Genomic DNA, 13945 nt, shown 5'->3' with positions numbered 1-13945 from the left:
TTTTTTTTTCAAATAATTACTTATTTATTCGTACTTTGGATTATTGGTTAATTTTATTCATTAATATATCCCAAAACCGGATAATCATAAAAATGGGCAGACCCACGGACTCAAAAACCAGCAAATCCAAGTCCAAACCCACAAACCGCCAACAGGTTTGCCCGACTCGTTTCCCCCCACCCCCCCTCTCTCTTATAAATAGTAACTACCTCTGTGACTAGAACCAACGTTTCATTCCTTGAAAAAGAAAGTTTTCTCCAACTGCTTTAACAGTTTAACTGTCCGATCGAACAGAATGGCTGACGTGGTAGAAAAGGAGCGGAGGATCCTCGTGGCCCTCGATGAGGGCGAGGAGAGCACGCACGCTCTCTCGTGGTGTCTCAAGAACGTGATCTCCGAGAATTCCAAAGATTCCCTCGTCCTCCTCTACGTTAAACCCCAACGTGTCGTTTACCCGGCTCCAGATGGCACAGGTAGGAGTGAAAGGTATTTTCTGTGAATCTCATATGGGTAATTGGGGAACTCGGGAGATTGATGGTGTTTTCTGTAAATTTCGTGCGTGATTCAGGGTATTTGTTCTCGTCGGATATTTTGGCAGCTATGGACAAGTACGGTACTGACGTGGCTGACTCCGTCATAGAGAAGGCCAAGCGGATGTGCAAAGACCTTAACGATGTAAGTCGTGAGTTCTTTGGTAAAATTGTCATTTAAGAAAATATTTATGGGACAATTAAATTAGTCCTTTTTAAAATAAATTAAATTGATTGGATTTGACATTTCTTTTATGATGTAATATAATCATAGAATTAAAAACCAAATTGAGACATGTTACTGTTTTTTTTTGGTGGTTGATTACTATTTAATTTTTGAATTAACAAATTGACCCTGAGTTAGGTTAAGGTGGAGACGAGAGTAGAGCATGGTGATCCGAGGGATGTTATTTGCCAGATGGAAGAGAAGTTGGGTGCTGATGCATTAGTCATGGGGAGCCGTGGTTACGGCCCGATCAAGAGGTGTGCCCCACTTAAATCTCACCTCAAAATGATAGAATAATATATTGTCCCACTCATTATATTTTTCGCAATTGCTTTATTTTATTTAAAAAAAAAATTCTCAATTCCCATTTATAAAATTGTTATGTCTTATCTATCATATAAGCACATGATGGATAACACTTTTTTTTAATCGATTTTATTTTACACTTATCTTACAATACTGACGCAACAATTTTACTCAATGCCTTAATTTATTTTTAAACAATTAATTTAAGAGTTGAATGGATCTGTCTCGGTTTTAATTTGTATTTATTTGTCTTTCATTTTGGATCTGAAAAAATAGAATTATTCAAATTTTATTGAGCATTATTGTACTATGTGATTATGCCTTTGGCTTGTCCATGGCCCAAAGATTAATTTTATTTACCATGTAAAAAAAGAGTGGGGAAAAAAAAAATGTAATTTTCATAAGAAAATGAAAACTTGATTTTTGTAATAATTTAATTACTGACACATTATTGGTGTGGCTGTGGCAGGGCTTTGCTTGGGAGTGTTAGCAACCACTGTGCACAGAACGTCAAGTGCCCCGTCTTGATCGTCAAGAAGCCAAAATCTACTTCTGGAAATAATTAATCATTTTTCCTCTCTCCTAGCTCTTTTATGCCTCTTGTATAAAGTTTCTTGTAAGCCCATGTAAAAAGTCTTAATTTCTTGTTTGGTCCTTTGTTTTTGTTTGTTTTTTGTAATCAAGTATATTAATATAATGCTTTTTCTAGGGATATTTTTAATAATAATGTTATTTAGTGGGGAATTTCCAAAGTGGAAGGGAAAGCTTGGGAAGAAGAAGAAGCAATGAAATTATATTATATGAGGAATAAGAATAAAATTTTCTACAAAAATAAAAAGAAAAAGTTTATCCTCATAAATCATTTACCAAAGATTTGTTCTCGTTTTCTCCTCTCTTTCTCAAAGAAGTTAATATTTTATAGATTTGGGGCCATAGAATCTATGCTGGAAAAGTGAATAAATGAATTATAATTGTTGGGTCATAGATCAACCTATTAAATGTTCAGCAATCATCGGGCGCAGTCTAAGCATGGAAAGGTCCAAGCATGGATTCGGGCAACTAGGCCCAAGACCACAAGATCCGAGCCCTACAAGTCCGAGACCTTTAGGTTTGAGACCCTTCCATCCGAGACACTTCAAGCCAAGACCATTAAGTCTGAGACTAACTCAGGACACACAGGTCTCGGTAGCAAGGATAACTCAGATATCTTAGGAGATACAACTGTAAAATGGATAAGTGATCTTATCTATACAAAAGCTATCACATCCATCTAAAATACAAATATTCAAATTAAGTGATACATGTAACTATCAAATCCTACGATCTTAATCCCCTAAGATCTCGGTAAGGGTAACCACTCAAATCCCTCGTCAGTAACTGCATCGCAGAAACTCTGGGAAGAGTAAGTCATTGGTCAGGGGACTTCCACTACTTCATGCCTATAAAAGACAGACCATTTCTTCATATTGGGGTTATCACAACTTTGGCTTTTAAGCTTTCCTTTGTTGCATGCTTATACTCTCTCTCTCAAATTCTAACTTAGGCATTGGAGTGTTCCCGCTGGCTCACCTCCGGTCTCTTCGATCCTTCTTCTTTTTCTTTATTGTGCAGTCAAATCTCTCCACGTCACCAATAGGAAAACTATGCTTCAACAGTTTGGCGCCGTCTGTGCGAACTCAATTTTCATCAGTTCTTACCATCCATTAATCTAACATGGTGACCACCCATTCTACTGCAGGCGCCTATGGCGCACCAGCACCACCCAATCTAGCCGAGTTCATGAAGCAAATGACCGAGTCTCTGAAGGCCCTGAAGAAGCAGAATGAAGACTTCGCCACAAGACTCACGGTTGCTGAAGGCCAAAATAGCCGGAGGGACCAAGAGCGTGATGAGAGGCAGACCAAGAAGCGTGAAGAGAGGCGCAAGGAGTGGTGTGTAGAGATCCGCAGGGGAAAGCTGATTGCAGATTCGCATCGCGAAGAGGATGCGAGTTCAGTCCAAGCCAGCCATCATATGACTGTCCAGAATGAGGAACGTCGCAAGGAGGAGAACCCGGAGAAGTATCAGCATACTAGGCCTCAACGGGAGCAATCTCGCCAAGACGACCACCATGATGGGCGAAATGAGGGCCAAATTAATGCTGACATGGAAGATCTCAAGAAGAAGTATGAAGAGCTAACTCAGAAGTTGGCTATCAAGGAGAAGAAAAGCCTTGCTGGAGAGCTTATCGACAACACCAATTTGCCCTTCACTGATCGAGTGTTGGGCTTCCCCTTGCCTGACAACTTCAAGATGCCTCGTGTCAAAGAGTTTGATTGTAATGGTGACCCTTCTGAACATATGGAAAGCATCAGCGCTCATTTTGCCTTTCATAGAACTCCAAATGAAATCGCATGCATAATATTTCCCCTCACCTTGGTAGGAGTTGCCAATGATTGGTTTGCCAGATTGCCGCCAAGTCGGTAGATAGTTTCAAAGAACTCGGGTGCCTTTTCTTAATCCAATTCTTGGCAACTCAGAAATGGAAGAAGCAATCAACTTGTTTACTATCCCTTCGTCAGGGAAAGGAAGAGAGCCTGAAAGATTTAATGCTCAAATTTAATAAAGAGAAGCTATTGGTGGAGAGCCCAAGTGATCAAACGGTATTGTCCGCATAATGGCACGGAGTCAGGCCAAATGGGCCTCTAATGGCCGAAGTATCAAATAATTCGATGAAAATAACTCTTTGCCAGTTCATCAACAAGACGGAGGAATACATCAATTAGGAGGAGATGATTGCGGCTCTAACGAAGGGTCAGGAAGTTGAAGACCGAGCAAAGGAGGATAGCAAGAAGGAACTACCCGCAACGTCCACTCCGAAAGAAGGAAAACCCCAAAAGAAAGTGGATAAGAAGGCTGTACCATCCTTCCCAAAGATAGAACCTCGGCGATGCGAAGATCGAAGGTTCACGCCCTTGAATACCGGTGTCAATGAAGTGTTCATGGAGATAAGAAGGGACCCAACTTTCAGGTGGCCGAATAAGTTGCGGGGTGATCCAAGGAAGCGAGATCGAACAAAGTTTTGTGAGTATCATAACGATCATGGGCATTTGACGGAAAATTGTATAACCCTACGACAGGAAATCGAAACCTTCATCAGAAATGGAAGGCTTGTGAGGTTTATTGTGGGAGAGAGGAATCGAGATGCGGTTCACCAACAACCCTTCCTGTTGGATGCGAACCGAGACACTGGGGGACGAGAGTCGAGACATGATCGGGACAATGATCCGAGAGCACCTCGGGACCAAGGACTAGTAGGTGAAATCCACACTATTTTCAGAGGAATAGCTGGTAAAGGACAATCTAACTCGGCCAAAAAGGCTTACGCGAGGAAAATGCAGACTGAAGAAGTCTTTTCGTTGCAAAGATCTTCTAAGGTTGCAAAGAAAGACTCAATGACCCTTTCTTTCTCCGAAGAAGATGTCAGGGGGTAATGCAGCCACATGATGATCCGCTAGTAGTAATGGTGACGGTGGCCAACCATATGATCCATCGAATTTTGGTGGATAATGGAAGTTCGGCCGATGTCATGTATTGGTCGATTTTTAAGCAAATGAGTATTGATCGTGATAGGATCAAACCATTTGGTTCTCCCCTGGTCGGATTTGCAGGGGAGCAAGTCCAACCAATTGGCCTTATTTCACTCCCTGTAACAGTAGGGACGGCATCCAAGCAAAAGACTGTAATGGTAGATTTCTTGGTCATTGATTGACCTGGTGCCTACAATGCCATCATCGGTTGTCTTGCTTTGAATAAGTTGAAGGCTGTAACTTCAACTTACCACTTGATAATGAAGTTTCTGACAGAAGGAGTTGGAGAAGTGAAGGGGGATCAGACTCAAGGGAGAAGATGTTACAATACATCTCTCAATAAGGCCTCGGACCTGACTCCTATTGTAATTGGTACAGTAGGTGGTAAAGGCAAGAATAAGCCAAAGGGTGAGCCAGCTGAGCTACTAGAAGACGTGGTGGTTGGTGAAGGCAAAATTTTGAAGATTAGGACACAGACCAGTCTCAGGATCTGAGGCGGTCTCGTCACCTTCCTTCGACGGAACTTGAAAGTTTTCGCGTGGACTCATGATGATATGCCAGGAATTAGTCCTGAAAACATTCTCCACCAACTCAATGTGGATCCGAGTGTGAAGCCAATGAAGTAAAAGAGAAGAAAGTTCACTGAAGCTGAAGAAGTAGAAAAGCTGCTCAAAGTTCGGTTCATTGAGAAAGTCTATTATCCCGATTGGTTAGCCAATGTAGTATTGGTCAAAAAGCCCAATGGGAAGTGAAGGATGTGTGTAGATTTCACTAACCTCAACAAAACTTGTTCAAAAGACAGCTTTCCATTACCCCGCATCGATGCGTTGGTTGACTCGACAGCTGGGTATGGCTTACTCAGCTTCATGGACGTTTTTTTTCTAGCTATAACCAGATATATATGCATCTAGAAGATCGTGAGAAAACTGCATTCATAACTGATCGAGGCTTGTACTGTTACAAAGTCATGTCCTTCGGTTTGAAGAATGCATGAGCAACATACCAAAGGCTGGTTAACAAAATGTTCCGAGACCAGATCGGACGAAATATGGAGATATACGTTGATGGCATGCTAGTTAAGAGTGTGCTGCTGCAAAACCATGCACTCGACTTGCAAGAGACGTTCGCAACCTTGAAGGGGTATGAGATGAAGTTGAATTCCCAAAAATGTGCATTCAGAGTCTCGTCGGGGAAATTTCTCAGTTATATGGTGTCGAGCCGAGGAATAGAAGCCAACCCAGAGAAGATACAAGCTGTCTTAGAGATGCAGTCTCCAAAGAATCTAAAACAGCTCCAGCAATTGACAGGAAGGATCACAGTGCTAAATTGTTTCATTTCACGATCAACCGATAAGTGTCTTCCATTTTTTAAAGTCTTGCGAAACGCTTTTGAATGGACTGATGAATGTGAAGAAGCCTTTGGACAGCTAAAAAAGTATCCGATGAGTACACCTTTGCTAAGCCAGACAATGCTTGGAGAAGTGTTGTATATGTACTTAGTTGTATCTCTAACAGCTGTGAATGCCGCATTAATCCGAGAAGAAGAAGGAATTTAAAGGCCTGTGTATGTACTTAGCTGTATCTCCAACAGCTGTGAGTGCCGCATTATCCGAGAATAAGAAGAAATTTAAAGGCCCGTGTGCTTCATTTGTAGAGCTTTAAAGGGAGCCGAAGAAAGATATCCTCAGATGGAGAAACTGGCTTTCGCTTTGATTATAACATACAGAAAACTACGGCTCTACTTTTAAGCTCATACTATAAGGGTGTTGACTGAGTACCCTTTGAAGAAAGTGTTAAGAAAGCTAGATCTGTTGGGAAGATTAGTTAACTGGGCAATTGAGTTGGGAGAATTTGACATTGAGTTTCTCCTTCAGAATTCTCTCAAAGGTCAAGCGTTGGCTGATTTTCTGGCATAATTCACTAATTTGCCTGATGTCACTAGCTGGCCGAGTGATGAGACGTGGGTAATTTATTTAGATGGGTCGTCTACGAAGAAGCACGGAGGAGCTGGAATAATGATGATTACTCCCGATGGGGAAGAGTTATGTAGTTCTTTAAAGTTAAAATTCAAAACTACAAATAATGAGGCCGAGTATAAGGCAGTTCTGGCAAGACTCGGTTTAGTTTGTGAAATGGGAGCGGAATTCGTGGAAGTACGAAGTGATTCCCAAGTCATCGTCGAACATATTCGAGGTGAATTTGAAGCCAAGGGAGAAAAGATGAAGTTATACTTATCTAAAGTGCAGTAGATGCAGAGTTTATTTAATAAGTTCAGCATTGTAAAAATTCTGAGGCCAGAGAATGAAAGAGCAGACAGATTGGCTCGATTAGCTTCGACATTAGATGGGGAGACTGAAGACGAGACGCCTATCCAAATTCTTCCACAGTCATTCATTACCGAGACGGTGTCGGTCTAGGCAACCGAGACCATACCCAATTGGCAACTGGAAATCGTGGAACACCTAAAAAAAGACTACTTCCCCAGATCGAAAGTTGGCTATTCGATTGAAGAAAAGAGCTGCAAGGGAATAGTTGGCTGATTAAATGTTAAGACAATATTATCTCATATTTTACACTAAATGGGTCATGGGAATAGTTATTTCAAGTGTTAGACTATAAATGTTTTTTAATACTAAGGCTATATCAAATGGTCATAATTTTTTAATTTTATTTTTTCATATTAAATGGTAAATGAATAGATATTCTTCAAAAATAATCATCATTTTCATATTAAATGGTCCTATATTATTTTTATCCTAATTAACTTATCACCTACTTTGTCCAAATAGCTCGTCTCTCTCCTTTATCTGGAAAGTTGTCTTAATCTTCTTGTGAAAACCAATCAAGGAGGAGGGAGGACCTCAACCTCCTTGCCCACCCTACTTTTTTCTTTTTAATCTTAATTCTTTTTCCTACAACTTGAAAGCTATATTATTGCTAGGGGCACTACCTTATAATTTTATTTTATTTTTTATTTTTTTTAATAGAATTGAGAGGGGCAATGGCCTATGCGCCATGATATCCCATCCAAAAATTTTTGAATTTTTTTAAAGTAATTTTTTTAGTTTTCTTGATCCTAACCCTTACTCCTCCTTCTCCCGACCCTCTAAAAATTTTTTAAAAATTATTATTTTAGTTTTGCCCCTCTTAATACAAACCATTCCATCACTCCCTCTATCCCTCCCTATCAAACTCGCCAACATCAACTAAATTTGGCGACCACCCTCCTCTTGATCATGCTCACCACGAGCTGCCGTAACCGCTACCACCGAAGCATTATACAATTTTTTCCCTTGTACTTTATTAGAGATAAAAAAAATAGTTTATCACCTAAATTAATTGTATAATACCAATTAGGTGGTTAAATTATGGTATAACCATTGTTCGAGAAACATCGACATAAAGAAAGAAGTTCAAATTTGATTTGCCAATAGGCCCCATCTTGAACACCAAGACGATAAGTTTGCATCGGTTCTTGACTAGATATTTATACGCCATGCAAACCTTTTGTTTTTTTTTTCAAATAATTACTTATTTATTCGTACTTTGGATCATTGGTTAATTTTATTCATTAATATATCCCAAAACCGGATAATCATAAAAATCGGCAGACCCACGGACTCAAAAACCAGCAAATCCAAGTCCAAACCCACAAACCGCCAACAGATTTGGCCGACTCGTTTCCCAACCCCCCCCTCATAAATAGTAACTACCTCCGTGACTAGAACCAACGTTTCATTCCTTGAAAAATAAAGTTTTCTCCAACTGCTTTCACAGTTTAACTGTCCGATCGAACAGAATGGCTGACATGGTAGGAAAGGAGCGGAGGATCCTCGTGGCCGTCGATGAGGGGGAGGAGAGCGCGCACGCTCTCTCGTGGTGTCTCAAGAACGTGATCTCCGAGAATTCCAAAGATACCCTCGTCCTCCTCTACGTTATACCCCCACGTGTCGTTTACCCGGCTCTAGATGGCACAGGTAGGAGTGAAAGGTATCTTCTCTGAATCTCATATGGGTACTTCGGGGACCTCGGGAGATTGATGGTGTTTTCTGTAAATTTCGTGCGTGATTCAGGGTATTTGTTCTCGTCGGATATTTTGGCGGCTATGGACAAGTACGGTACTGACGTGGCTGACTGCGTCATAGAGAAGGCCAAGCGGACGTGCAAAGACCTTAACGATGTGAGTCGTGAGTTCTTTGGTAAAATTGTCATTTAAGAAAATATTTATGGGACAATTAAATTAGTCCTTTTTAAAATAAATTAAATTGATTGGATTTGACATTTCTTTTATGATGTAATCTAATCATAGAATTAAAAACCAAATTGAGACTTGTTAGTATTTTTTTTTTTGGTGGTTGATTACTATTTAATTTTGGAATTAACAAATTGACCCCTGGGTTAGGTTAAGGTGGAGACGAGAGTAGAGCGTGGTGATCCGAGGGATGTTATTTGCCAGATGGCAGAGAAGTTGGGTGCTGATGTATTAGTTATGGGGAGCCGTGGCTACGGCCTGATCAAGAGGTGTGCCCATTTTTTCTTTTTTTTTTTTTTCTTTTTTGTTCTTCTTCAAAGAGGTGTGCCCACTTAAATCTCACCTCAAAATTATAGAATAATATATTGTCCTACTCATTATATTTTTCACAATAAAAAAAAAAAAATTTCCATTTATAAAACTGGAATTACCTATAATATAATCTCATGACCGGTAACACATTTTTTTAATAGATTTTTTTGTTTTTTTTTTTAACTCTTTTAATGCTAGTAAAAAAAATATGTTTATCTAGTAATGCTATATTTTTATCTCACACGAGTTGATTGGATCTACCTCGGTTTAGCTTTGTATTTATTCGTCTGTAAAAATAGAATTATTTAAATTTTATTGAGCATTATTGTACTCTGTGATATCGAGTATGCTTTTGGCTTGTCCATGGTCCAAAGATTAATTTTATTTTTACCCTGAAATAAGACTAAATGACCATGAAGAGTGGGAAAAAAATAATAATAATAATTTTTATAAGAAAACGAAAACTTGAAAATGTATTTTATTTTTGTAATAATTTAATTACTGACACATTATTCGTGGCGCTATGGCAGGGCTTTGCTTGGGAGTGTGAGCAACCACTGTGTACAGAACGTCAAGTGCCCCGTTTTGATCGTCAAGAAGCCAAAATCTACGGCTGGAAATAAGTAATCATTTTTCCTCTCTTTTTCTCCTTGCTCTTTTATGCCTCTTGTATGAAGTTTCTTGTAAGACCTTGTAAAATGTCTTAATTTCTTGTTGTCTTTTGTTTTTGTTTGCCTTTTGTAATCAAGTATATTAATTAATATAATGCTTTTCTGGGGATATTTTTAATAATAATGTTATTTAGTGGGGAATTTGCAAAGTGGAAGTGAAAGCTTGAGAAGAAGAAGAAGCAAGTATGGTATCTTGTTAGAAGAAGCAATGAAATTATATTATATGAGGAATAAGAATAAAATTTTCTAAAAAAAAAAAAAGAAGTTTATCCTCGTAAATCATTTACCAAATATTTGTTCTCGTTTTCTCCTCTCTTTCTCAAAGAAGTTAATATTTTATAGATTTGGGGCCATAGAATCTATGCTAGAAGAGTGAAGAAAGGAATTATAATCAGTTGCAGATTATTTTATTAGGGTATTTTGTGCCAATAAAGGTGGCACAAGTCTTGAATCAGTTGCCGATTATCAATAGTTTTTGAATTCTCAAAGTGTTATTTAGGTTTTTAACCTAACAATTGTATTTTTTGCTTGACACATCTTTTTGTGTATTAAAAACGCTTTTTGAACTTTTTAATGCAATTTTAAACATGCTCTTAAAACCCCTATGCTCGTTACATTTCATTTGTGATTAGTAAGTAATAGGTGTAAGGGTAACTGGACATGCTTTTTAGTTTTCTCTTTGGAATTCTTATTCATTTATGGGGCTTTTATTGAATCGAAAAATAGGGTTTTCTATCTTTTTATAGAGTTGCAAATATTTTCTTAGGATCCAAAAAGCGATTGAAAGCCCACGTGGTAAGCAAAATTGACAAATAGGAGGTCCATGCACCAAACTTCCGTTTGCAATTTTGATGAGAAGTGTTAGAGTGCCATGCATGTCAACAACAATAATATTGCAACACATATCTTATAATAAAATGAAAATTAAAATAAATGAAATTTAAGGGGGTGATCAAATTGGCCAAAGGGGGTGACTAAACCACTCCTAAGGCTCTAATTCGACCACCTCCATATAAAATAGAGTGGTTGAATTACTCCTATAGCATTGTGGGTGGTTCGGCCATTTCTTTAACTAATATGAGATTGGTCTGACCATAACCTATATATATATATACGCACACGCACACACGAGAAATGCTTGGTTGCAATAAAAATTTCATCTTTTGGCTATTTTAATCCAAAGCCACTCCCATAGCCCTTTGTGGTGGATCGGCCACCCCCAAGGGCCAAAGCCACCAAACCCATTAATTTTTTTTTTTTGTTTTTTTTGGCCCTTGTGATCCACCCCTAAGGACCATGGGAGGTGGCTTTAGCCACCCCCAATTGGCCATTGGGGGTGGTTCGGCCACCCCAAGGCTCAACTGGGGTGGCCAACCACCCCTTTTTATTTTTTTATTTTTTATCATTTTAATTTTGATATTAAAATTAATAGATTTCAAACAATAAAAATTTAAAATGGGTCATGCCACCTAAGATTAAAATGGCTAAAAGATGAACTTTTTATTGCAACCAAGCATTTCTCATACACACATGGAACACATGTTTCCATCAAATGGAACTCTTAGGGTTCCATCAAATGTTGGATGAAAATTGAATGTAGGTACCTATTTATCAATTTTGCTTACCACATCAAATTTTCAGTTAATTTTTGTACCACAAAGAACTATTTGCAACTCAATAAAACCTCTAAGACTGATTTGACATTTTCCCCTACTATTATATATAAGGCATTCTCGGATAATTCATTAAGGTTCCGTTTGTTTTGACATAAATTATTTTATGTTGGAAAATATTTTCAAATAATTTCTTTTTCTATGAAAATATTTTTCGGGCCGGCATTTGGCTTTTACAGAAAATAAGCAATGATGAACATGGTCGATGACTTCCGACAACTTTTGGCCGAGGTTTGGTGGTTTGAAATAGAGGTTTGATGGTTTGAGAAAGAGAAACTTAAACTCGGAAAATGATTTACAAAATTAAAAAATGGAAACCATTTTTCGAAGCTAAAGTAGCTTTTTTGTTATTTTTTATTGCACAAAATACTAAAAAAATACAAAAAATATTTTACACAAAAACAAATGGTGCCTAGATTTAGCTATCATTTATTTGTTACCAATAATTCACTGAGGGTGTGCTTAGTATTGCACTTTCATAAATAAAAAGTGAGATTCTAAACTAAATCACAGAAAATAGATATTTTGGGATTGTGCTTTTAAAAAATTGAAAAAAATATAAAAAAAACCCTCCAAAGTAACAACCATTTTCGTTTTAGCTCCTTAATGTTCAAAAAGTGATAAAATAGCCCCCACAAACTACCAAACACTTGCAATTTGATCACTCTGTCAGTCAACACCGTCAAATTGGATGAAAAATGCAAAACGATGTCGTTTTAGCATCGTTAAGTTACTAAAATGCCCTTTTGGAAAAAAAAAATCAATTAAAAAAATGCCCCCCCAAAAACGACATCGTTTTGAAAAAAAAAAAAAAAAAAACCCCAAAAACTACGTCGTTTTGAAAACCCAACAAAAAAAAAACCCTAAAGGCCTAAGCCTTTAGGGGTGGCTCGCTGGCCACCCCCATGGCCTGGGGGTGAGCCACCCCTAAACCACAATTTTTTTTTTCTTCCCCTCAAAACGACGTCGTTTTGGGGAGCATTTTTTTAATTGATTTTTTTTTTCTAAAAGGGTATTTTAGTAACTTAACCTTGCCAAAACGACGTAGTTTTGAATTTTTCATCTTATTTGAAGGTAATGACTAACAGAGTGGCCAAATTGCAACTGTTTGGTAGTTTGGAGGGCTACTTTATCACTTTTTGAACATTAAGAAGCTAAAATGAAAATGATTGGTAGTTTAAGGGGCTTTTTTTTATATTTTTTCATAAAAAAAATGTAATTTGAAAAACACACAAAATTTGCGTTTTCATATCACAAGTAAGGAGTTGCTTTTTTGAAAACCGACAATTTTAAAGAATAAACTACAATTTTAAATGTCAAACTACGATTTTACCAAACGTTAACTATGCTTATCGAGATGTCATGTAGTATTACTAGAAGAGAATAACTTATATACTGAGGTTGCACAAAAGTCCTCTTTTGTGCCAACCATTCATCATCTGCCACCTTAGCATGGAACACATTACTAAAATAAAACAAAACCACCTGATTATATCAGGTTTAATCATTTAATTTTTTTTTTTAAAAAAAGGTTTTGCAATGGAGAGGGGTGGCTGGCCGCCACCCTAGGCCATTAGGGGTGGCCGTGCAAGCCACCCCCTGTGGCCTGGGGGTGGCAGTGAGCCACCCCCTGTGGCCTGGATCTCTCCCCTCTCTCTCTTGACCAGATCTCTCTCTCCGCCGGAGCTCTCTCCATGGGCAGGGCAGGGGTGGCCGCACAAGCCACCCCCACCACCCACTTGTGATGGCTGCTGGTTGACAGCCACCACTTCTAATTTGTTTTTTTTTTTTTTTTTTTAAAAAAAAAAACAAATTAATTAATTTTTGAAGTTTTATTTCCTCAAACCTGATATAATCTGGTGCAGCAGGGTGTTTTTTTTTTTTTTTTTTTTTAAAAAAAAAAAAAAATTAAATTTGGTAAGATTGACTTAGGTGTCACATTTTAATTGGTGACACAAAAGTCACATTTTGTGCAACCTCAGTACCCAAGACGCTCTTTAACTAGAATCACATTCATTTTGAAATTTTAAGATATTGATTATGTTCTGATACGATAAATATTTTGACTGATCACCTAAATATCTTTCCGTTTGAAAATTTGAATTTCGTGAGTTAGAAAGTTGTTGTGTTGTATCTCATGCTCCTAAAGCCCAATAGCTTTGCAAGATCTTGTCGTTGTTTTATTGGCAGATTACCAAGTTTATCTAATGAAAGACATTATAAACTAAACCACTTTTAACCTTAAACCAACAGACAGATGAGGTTTCCTGCTTTCTCCCACACTGGATAAATCCCCACTACAACAGCTCTTCTTGAATTCTGTTCGTGGAGGATTGCCCAAGATTGTCCCTCTCTCACCCCCATCAATTCTTTGTTTAAATATTATGAACCTTTTGCCATTTTCTCC

General features: G+C 38.1%; 2 protein-coding genes across 2 annotated transcripts; both read left to right on the top strand.

The window, feature by feature from the left end:
* Nucleotides 1–189: 189 nt before the first annotated feature.
* Nucleotides 190–1776, top strand: LOC132172058 (universal stress protein PHOS32-like). Its single transcript, XM_059583491.1, has 4 exons — nt 190–473; nt 569–675; nt 895–1013; nt 1532–1776. The coding sequence occupies exons 1-4, from the start codon at nt 296–298 to the stop codon at nt 1626–1628; spliced, it is 501 nt and encodes a 166-aa protein (XP_059439474.1). The 5' UTR covers nt 190–295; the 3' UTR covers nt 1629–1776.
* A 6555-nt stretch (nt 1777–8331) lies between these two features.
* On the top strand, nt 8332–9923 carry LOC132171945 (universal stress protein PHOS32-like). Its single transcript, XM_059583361.1, has 4 exons — nt 8332–8607; nt 8704–8810; nt 9033–9151; nt 9725–9923. Exons 1-4 carry the CDS (start codon nt 8430–8432, stop codon nt 9819–9821), a joined length of 501 nt encoding a protein of 166 aa, XP_059439344.1. The 5' UTR covers nt 8332–8429; the 3' UTR covers nt 9822–9923.
* Nucleotides 9924–13945: the final 4022 nt, after the last annotated feature.

The sequence above is a fragment of the Corylus avellana genome, chromosome ca2 (assembly GCF_901000735.1).
Source record: "Corylus avellana chromosome ca2, CavTom2PMs-1.0".
In the NCBI taxonomy this organism is placed as follows: Eukaryota; Viridiplantae; Streptophyta; class Magnoliopsida; order Fagales; family Betulaceae; genus Corylus; species Corylus avellana.
This window is presented reverse-complemented; position numbering and strand designations above follow the sequence as displayed.